The sequence below is a fragment of the Gossypium raimondii genome, chromosome 1, assembly GCF_025698545.1.
Source record: "Gossypium raimondii isolate GPD5lz chromosome 1, ASM2569854v1, whole genome shotgun sequence".
In the NCBI taxonomy this organism is placed as follows: Eukaryota; Viridiplantae; Streptophyta; class Magnoliopsida; order Malvales; family Malvaceae; genus Gossypium; species Gossypium raimondii.
The window spans coordinates 40,833,775-40,843,141 of record NC_068565.1 but is presented as its reverse complement, the minus strand read 5'-3'; the positions used below and the strand labels follow the sequence as shown (position 1 = coordinate 40,843,141).

The 9,367-nt window shown below is 28.6% G+C and overlaps 1 protein-coding gene across 1 annotated transcript; it reads left to right on the top strand.

Moving 5' to 3' along the window:
* Positions 1-2,706: 2,706 nt before the first annotated feature.
* LOC105785842 (probable pectate lyase 5) lies at positions 2,707-4,558 on the top strand. Its single transcript, XM_012612006.2, has 4 exons — positions 2,707-2,872; positions 2,992-3,741; positions 3,834-3,972; positions 4,049-4,558. The coding sequence occupies exons 1-4, from the start codon at positions 2,763-2,765 to the stop codon at positions 4,268-4,270; spliced, it is 1,221 nt and encodes a 406-aa protein (XP_012467460.1). The 5' UTR covers positions 2,707-2,762; the 3' UTR covers positions 4,271-4,558.
* The last annotated feature ends 4,809 nt before the right edge of the window (positions 4,559-9,367 follow it).

The window sequence follows — 9,367 nt, the reverse complement described above, 5'->3', positions numbered from 1 at the left end:
AAATGGTCATCCCAAACTCTATGATTAGTCCCCTAATCATCTCAATCAAAGAAAAAGTATGAAACCCACAAATCTTAAACTCCATATTACCTAGCTTCCTATTGCATAAAAATCCTATTCATGTTACCACTAAAATAAAGAATAAAAAAGTCAACCAACAAAGTAAAAGTCAAAATTGCCAACTTATACATTGTACCGTTGATGTTACTCATGATGTTATTTGTAATATCACAACAATTGTACATTATAGATCTAACGTAAATAATTTATAGGATTACTCAGAGTAAAACTACTTGGATCGTACTTTCTTAATCACAATCGATATTATTGCACTAGTATATGAATGTCGCTTTTGAAATGTATATATCTCAACAATTAAAATGTAAGATGTTATTTTAAAAATTACGAGTTTAAAATATGAATGGAAGACATTATTATCTTCACCCATGTTTGGTAATATATAAACATAAATAATTTTAAATAAGCAAATATTAATGACGAAGGCAATGGAGTGTAAATTGGTCTTATCCATATAACAATATTGCAGAAGGGTGGGATAATCCGTCGCGCTAGCTAATCATTTGTTCACATGACCTACGGAATTAGCAAAAATAAATTGTAGCTTATGAAGAAAGAAAACTGAAAAAAAAAAGCGTGAAATGTAGTGTGAGAATTAGATGTGACAATTTATATATATATATATATACAAGTGGATTAAAATGTTAATAGGAGTAGTTTGATTTGTGTAGTCACCAACTCAACGTAGGTGACCCCCCTAAGCATTGTTTAACTTAAACATAGAGAAAGAGAAAGATGCGGCACCATCAACGGCAATGGACAAATCTGAAAATTAAAAAAAGGGGTCCAGATGAGGAATGAATTTTAAGGGAACAAAGATCACATGGGGATTGGGAGTTTTTTTTAAGACAAGAAAGGTCACATGGGAGAGCGTGGGTTGGCCCGAGAGAAATGGGAAACCTGTTTCACGGTCCGTACGGACTTATCCATGTGCCCATTCAACCTCCAAAGTCCAATGCCCAAACTAACAATTTGGTAATAATCAAAACAATTATAATTGACGGAGCATATTTCTAACATGTACATATAATTCTTCCTACCGTTATCTGTTAACCAACCACCTCCAACAAAGCGCCGACACCTCAATTCACATTATTAATACTCCATTTTTTTTATAGAATTTTGTTTATCAATATTTTTAAATTTATCACATTAATTACTATTTATGAGTTTAATATAAATTTATATAAAGCGCTGGACGCAGTTGAAAATTAATTTTATATAAATTACTATTTATTTAATATACTTGAATTAATGGTCTCTTTTAATTTATCACATAAAAAAACTTAAAAACAAAACAACCTCTTAACATTAATCTACCAATTCTTTGATAATATATATCATTCATTTACCGATCTGCAATTAAATTTAGAGCCGCAATATATAATTATGACAACCTGACAAGCAGCATTTTGTTAAAACGAAGAGAAAAGTCTGCGAAATGAATATATATTTATATATGGATGTCTGCAGTCTTAGGTCTAAAATTTCAGGGTAAGAATTTGGAGTTGCCATAATTCAAACTCTACAATATCAAAGGTTTTAAATGCAAAATATAACTTAGTACTAGTATTTGAAACACTAATATTTTTACAAGTAGTTGAGGTGAAATTTAATTAGTAAAATAAGAATAAATTAATAAAAATACAAATATTAATGATTAAATTTGATATTATATTTAAAATATATAATACGATACCATTAATTGAGAGAGCGTCGGTGATTTTAAAATGAATTGCTAATTTAATTTCATTCTTTTGAGGAAGATATTAGAATTAAATCCAATTTCAAAGTCCCACCAAAAAATGTCACTCAAATAGTCTAAAACGTTTAATCCGATAATTTTTTTAATTATTTTTATTATCTAAAGATGATTTTATTTTAAGAGGTTATGAGTATAAACCTAATTATAACTACAATGAATCCATCCTAAGAACTATAACCAAATTAATAATCAAATATATGGAAATCTAAACAGATACCTACCAAATTTAAAAATGATTGCAAGTATTATATAAATTACGTAAACATTTGTTCATTAATTTGGCTAAACCAATGTAACCATCTTCAATGAAAATTAGTACAACTAATGTACCTTTTAACTTCAATTTTAAGAATTGATTGTTGCCAAAAACAGTTAATTGAAATCTATGGTTTTATAAGAGCGAGAGTGATTTGCATTTATAACAACTATGACAAATATATATATTATAAAAATAAAAATAAAAAGCTAGAAAGTCAGATTCAGTAGCTCATGTGGCATTTTTCTAATTTAAAAAATGATAACTCTTCATTTAATTTTTCTTTTCTTTTAACTTTTGAACTTGCATCATTTTAAAAATAATAAAAATATTAACGTTTGCTAACTTTGCTACTGTGGTATACATGTGACAATCAATATATACACTATGTTAACAATTAATTAATTTTTAATATTAAAAAATTATTTTTAATTTTTAAAAATTAAATTTTTAAATATTAGTGTTTTTCATCTATTTTAAATGATTCCATGAATTAAATAAACAAGGAAAATATTTTTTTAGTGAAATTGGAAAACCAACCTATGCTGATGGCCTTTATAAATATCTCTCATGTTTCTCCGTTTCCCAGAATTTTCCTGTCCTTTCACTTTCTCTCTAAATTCACTTACTTTCTTAAACAGAATAAAAAATAAAAGGACTCAAATGGCAATCCCATTGTCCCTCTTTCTACTGGTATTTTCTTTCTTGGCTCCCTCCATTTTCTCGGCCTCTCCAGTTCAAGACCCTGAGCAAGTTGTTCGACAAGTCAATGAGTACGTACTTTTTCCATCTCCCATTGATCTTTCGTCAATGGCGATTTATTTATAAAGCTGGAGATTTAACTGTTAAAGATTATTCTTTAACTTCTCCATATTTCTTTTAATATATGCAGAAGCATAAGGAATGCTACGGCAGCTAGGAGGAAGCTGGGATTTCTCTCATGTGGAACCGGGAACCCCATTGACGACTGCTGGCGGTGCGACCCTAATTGGGCAAAGAACCGTAAGAGGCTAGCCGACTGTGGCATTGGATTCGGTAAGCGTGCCATTGGTGGCCGGAACGGAAAATTTTATGTTGTGACGGACCCCAGTGACCGTGATCCAGTGAATCCCAAACCCGGTACTCTTAGGCATGCAGTTATCCAAGATAAACCTTTGTGGATCATATTTGCTCGTGACATGGTGATCAAACTGAAGGCTGAATTGCTGATGAACTCGTTCAAGACGATCGACGGCCGAGGTGTCAGCGTCCACATCGCCGGTGGGCCATGCATTACTATACAGTACGCGACCAACATTATAATTCATGGGATTAACATACATGATTGCAAGAGGGGAGGGAATCTTTACGTGAGGGATTCTCCTACGCATTATGGGTGGAGGACTACATCGGACGGTGACGGGGTATCGATATTTGGGAGCAGCCACGTTTGGGTGGACCATTGCTCCTTGTCTAATTGCAATGACGGGCTTATCGATGCCATCCACGGATCCACCGCCATCACCATTTCTAACAATTACATGACACATCATGATAAAGTCATGCTCCTAGGTCACAGTGACTCTTACACCCAAGACAAGAACATGCAAGTCACCATTGCCTTCAACCATTTTGGAGAAGGGCTTGTGCAGAGAATGCCTAGGTAAATACATATATAATACTTTATTTTTTTATCTCAATAACCAAATCCAGAATCATAAAAATGACTGTTTTTCATTTTCCACTTGTAAGCAGATGCAGGCATGGATATTTTCACGTGGTGAACAATGATTACACGCATTGGATAATGTATGCAATCGGTGGCAGTGCAAATCCGACGATCAACAGCCAGGGGAACAGATTTCTTGCACCAGATAAAATGAATAACAAAGAGGTAAAATAATTATCAACCTATCCCTTAATTTGAAGCCTTATATAAGGTCTTAAACAAAATAAAAGAAAATTTGCAGGTGACTAAACGAGAGAATACGCCGCGGAAAAAATGGAAGAAATGGAATTGGAGGTCAAGAGGGGATTTGATGTTAAATGGAGCATTCTTCACACCTTCCGGCACCGGAGCCTTGTCGAGTTATGCGAAGGCGTCGAGCCTGAGTGCAAGACCGTCTTCGCTTGTCAGCTCAGTCACAGCAGGGGCGGGTGCACTGGTTTGCAGGAAGGGCAGACGTTGCTAGGAATATTGAGGCATGGAAGACTAAATCAATAGATTTATGTTTATGTATATTAATTGGTAAGTTACATATATATATTCACTCTGGATCATGTATACCAACTTCAAGCTTTAAGATCAGCCTGTTTCTGTGAAAGCTTATCAGTTAGCAGGAAGAAGAGCAGATAAAAGTGTTTGATAAATTCAATGAAATGAATCGTCACTTTTCCATTAGTAGGAAATAGAGTGTCTATAAATTGTATCCGATATGATTTTATAAAAAAATATAAATATAATTAAAGCATAGTATAAATCCACGGATTGTTAGTTTTAGGTGTTACTTGATTTTTTTTCCCATCAGTGAATCGAGCTTGATGCAAGGTGAAAAAAGCTGTTTTTTCCTTAGACATAAATAATAAAATTAACTTCTAATCTTTATTCATTTTTCACTTCGAAATTGAAGAAAATGTTAACTAGATCGTTGAAATTATAATAAAGTAGCACCTTACATGATAATTTATTTGTATTTCATGAAAAGTTAAAATAAAAATCATCAAATTTTAAAAGAAAATTATTCACATCCACGATAAAGTACATATTAATTGTCACACAAACTGTCACATCAATATTGTTAAAATTCTAACAATGTAATAATTTTTTTGTTTAAAAAATACAATAGGACTAAATCTTAAATGTTAAATAATTCTAACATTTATCATTCTTGAGTTTTTTACCTAAATAATGTAAAATAATTAAATAAATATTGAAATATGATAAAAGGCAGTAATATTTACGAATATAGACAGGAGCTACAGTAAAAAATTAATGCAGCCTGACCAATTGGTGGCACCCCTCTCCCCAGCCACCGGCCACATCAGATTTTAAATTTTTTTTATGGGTGTCGCCTGATCAATCAGCGGCACCGGACTGAAATGTGATGACCTAAAATATTTAGGGACCTAATATATAAATTTTTTATTTTGATTGAAAAGCTTTAAGGTGACGTCTGACAGTTTGACGACACCAAACTTTAAAAGGGTAAATTGGTTAATAACCCCTTCTTATTTATTTTCTTTTATTTCCCTTCAACACCAAAAATAGAGAGGCCTATTATCAATTAATCCAAAAAATTCTACTAAAAGTATTTTTGTAAAAAGTCGATTTCAACTGAAAATAAATTTCATTTATTTTTGAAAAAATTCAAATTATTTTATTGAATATTTTTTCAAAAATAATTTTACAAAAAATTTATTTGAAAAATAATTTTGAAAAATAAATAAAATTTATTTCCAATTGGAATCCGCTTTTTTACAAAAATACTTTTAGTAAAAAATATTTTGGAGTAATTAGTAATAGGTCTCTCTATTTTTTGTGTTAAAGAAAAATAAAAAGAAATAATAAATAAGAAGGGTTTATGAAGCAATTTATCTTATTTAAAATTTGGTGCCCCAGTCTCTCGGGCGACACTAGGGGTGAGCATTCGATCGAATCGAATCGAATCGAATCAAAAATTTTCGAGTTAATCGAGTTTTCGAATCTCATTTTATCATCCTAACTTTATTTGAAGTTTTCTCGAATCGAGTCGAGTGAGATGGAATTCGAATCGAATCGAATCGAATATATTTGTTCGAGTTAAATTTTTAAAAAATAATTTTGGGTCCTTATAACCGTTGTCACCCATCGTAATAAAATTTGTCTACCTTAATCAAATTTTTTATTAACTTTCATCACCTCATAATTTATTTATTAATTTTTTATATACTGATTAGTTTATTTGCTTGCTTAGTTGTTTCAATTATCTTCAGATTCTTGTCACTATGTATTTTGGAATTAAAAAATATATTAAATGTAAAAATATGATTTTTTAATAAAAGTTATTTCAAAAATAAAATGTGAAATTGATACCAATATAAAATTTAACATGAATATTTTATGGCATAATTAATAATTCAATTTTAATATAAATATTCAATATGACTAAACAATTCAATAATATAAATAATATAAAATGTGAAATTTAATTTAATAATATAAATAGTAAATATAAATAAAATTATTACTATTTATGTTTAGTGATTTTTGGATAATTTTGATTTTTTATTTGAGAGTAAAGAGTGAGAAGTAAAAGTTTAGGGGGAAAATAAAAAGTTTTGGGGAATAAAAGTTTGAGGAAAAGTAAATAGGGGGAGTAAAATTTTGGAGGGAAAATATTAAAAAAATTGGAGGGGGGAGGGTTTGGGGTAGATGGGAGGTGGGAGATGGGATGGAAAGGGAATAAAAGTTTTAGGGAAAAAGTGGGAAGGAGTAAAAATTTTGAGAGAAAATAAAAGGTTTTGAGGGTTTTTGGGAGTAAAATTTTGAGAAAAAGTAAATGGGAGAGTAAAATTTTGGTGGGAAATGGATTTTGGGTAGATTGGGGGGTTGGGAGGGGAGTAAAAGTTCTAGGGGGAAAGTGGGAAGAAGTAAAAGTTTTGAGGGAAAAGTAAAAAGGTTTGGGAGTTTAGGGTAAAACTGTCAAATATTATAGTTTGATATTCAAATTATTCGAATTATTTGAGTTATTCGAATTCGAAAACTTAACTCGATTCGAACTTGAAATTCGAAAAAAAATTTCGAGTTGATTCGAATAACTTGATTAACTCGAATAACTCGATTCGTTTAACTCGAAATTCGAATTCTTTTTCAATTTTTTCAAGTCGAATCGAGTTTTGCTCACCCCTAGGCGACACCCTTAAAGCTTTTCAATCAAAATGACAAACTTGCATACCAGATCCCTAAATTTTAGGTCCTCACATTTCAATCCGATGCCGCCGATTGACCAGGCAACACCCATAGAAAATTATCATTTTTTAAAACCTGATATGACTAGTGGCTGGTGAGAGGGGTGCCACTAATTGGTCAGGCGGCACCGATTTTTTACTGTAGCTCCTACCTAGATTCTTAAATATTATTGACTTTATCCCATTCTAGTATTTATTTAATTATTTTATATTATTTAAGTAAAAACCAATTATACTTCCATTAATTTTAGACTTTTCCTTTTCCTCATCTATTTTTTTACGGTTTTTGTTATACTCAATGAAAAATTCCGTTTGTAACTTCCAATAACGAACATTAAAATGTATTAAAATATTATTTAAAATATTTATTTTGAATATTATTTGCAATAAGAAAAAAATTTAGCCATCATTTAGATTAAACTAATTTTAATAGCACATGCGTTGCAAGTGATTTTCGTGTTTAATTTTTAAATAAAATATTTTTAAATATTGTAATTAAATTTTAATATGTTATTTGAATTGTTAAATATAATTAAAATGAGTTAACTTATTTAATAATTCAAATATAATAAAAGAAATTTTCAAATATCATATTAAAATAATGACATTTTGTAGATCAATATTTTTTAATAATATTAAAAAATTCAAATTGTATTAACATATTTGTATTATTTTCAACCTACCATATAATTTTACTCCATGTAATCATCATTGAAATAATAACAAATAAATGTTATTAAAATATCTATACTATTTATTGAGTTGGTGACATCTTCAAGCGAACCACCAACTCGGTTAAAGAAATTATGAAAATATTTTTGTAATTAAAATAAGTTATATAATTCAAGGGTGATTTAGTTTTCCATTTAAAACCCAATAAAAATATGCATATGGGAACCAATTGCAATAGTAAAATCTTTACTTTAAATCACTCAACTAAAACTTTATTTTAATATTTTTATGCATTTCAATATTTATTATGCATATTTTATTACCTCCATCAAATATGTATTTGATTGAGTATCAAAAGTTAACTTGACATCGACTTAACATTAATGACAACATCATGATAACCAATTTTAATATAATTTTTTCATTCTAACATCATATGTATTTCATGTGTTATTATCAATTAGTTATAAATCATATATTTTATTATTTATTGTATATTATTTTTAAACACACATTTATGTTCTTAATTTGTGATTTCTACTTGCATAAGTGTGTCATAGGATTTCTAGTATTAATTATTTTAATAATTCAAATATAATGATAATAAAAATTCCTATTATTAAAACATTTGTACAAACAATAAAAATAATATATTGTAAAATAAACTATTTACTATTTACTACTTACTATTTATTTGTATTTGTATTTTTTCCATTTTCATTTTTAATAGTCAATAAATTGACTATAACAATTTGTAAACAATATATATGAAAAGGAGTCATTTACACTTATGTAAAACTAAAGTAGTTTTATACTCTTTCATATATTTTTATTCGATTAAATTTTAACAATCCAATTGTTGAATTTTTACATGTAATATTACTTGTCATGCATGTAAATTTTTGAACCAATTCAATATCTGTACCAAATCAATCTAAAAATTATTTATATTAATTCTTATTAAACGGTTCAAAGTTTTCTTATATAAAATAAATAGTTAGAAAAATTTAATTTACGTCAAATTTGACATTCATGATCTATATAAATTGAATAAAATGTATGACGGTTGGATCCTTAAAATATTAATTATACAAAAATATACGAAAGGATATAAAACTAACAAGTGTAAATAAATCCCCAAAGATTAATTAATATGTAGCAAAAATAATATCAAGTAAAATTAAAAATATATATTTAGAAGAAACTTTTTTAAATGATTATAATTATAAAAAAATACATCAACTTTTACTTTAATTGTAATTATTTTAAATAACTTTTTAAGTAATAAATGTAAATTAAATTATAAGTATTTTTAAATACCAATTTAGTAATAAGATAGAAATAAACAGATTCAAAATTTTTTAAACTCGTACTTTTATATATTATAGATATATAATACATATCCATCATGTTGATATCATTTTTAATGGTTACAATTGTACCATTAAAAGTATTACATGTTCATATTGATAATACTTTCAATATTGGGCAAACTATAAAAATAGTTCATTATGTTTGATGGGAACTATCATTAATAATATCAATTTATAAAATTTTGATCAGTGTATCGTTACCAATATTAGGAGTGTGACGGAAATCACACTTGGCAAGGAGTCAATTGTTTTTTTTTCTAATAACCATCGGGCAATCCGCCCATAAATGCAGTTCCT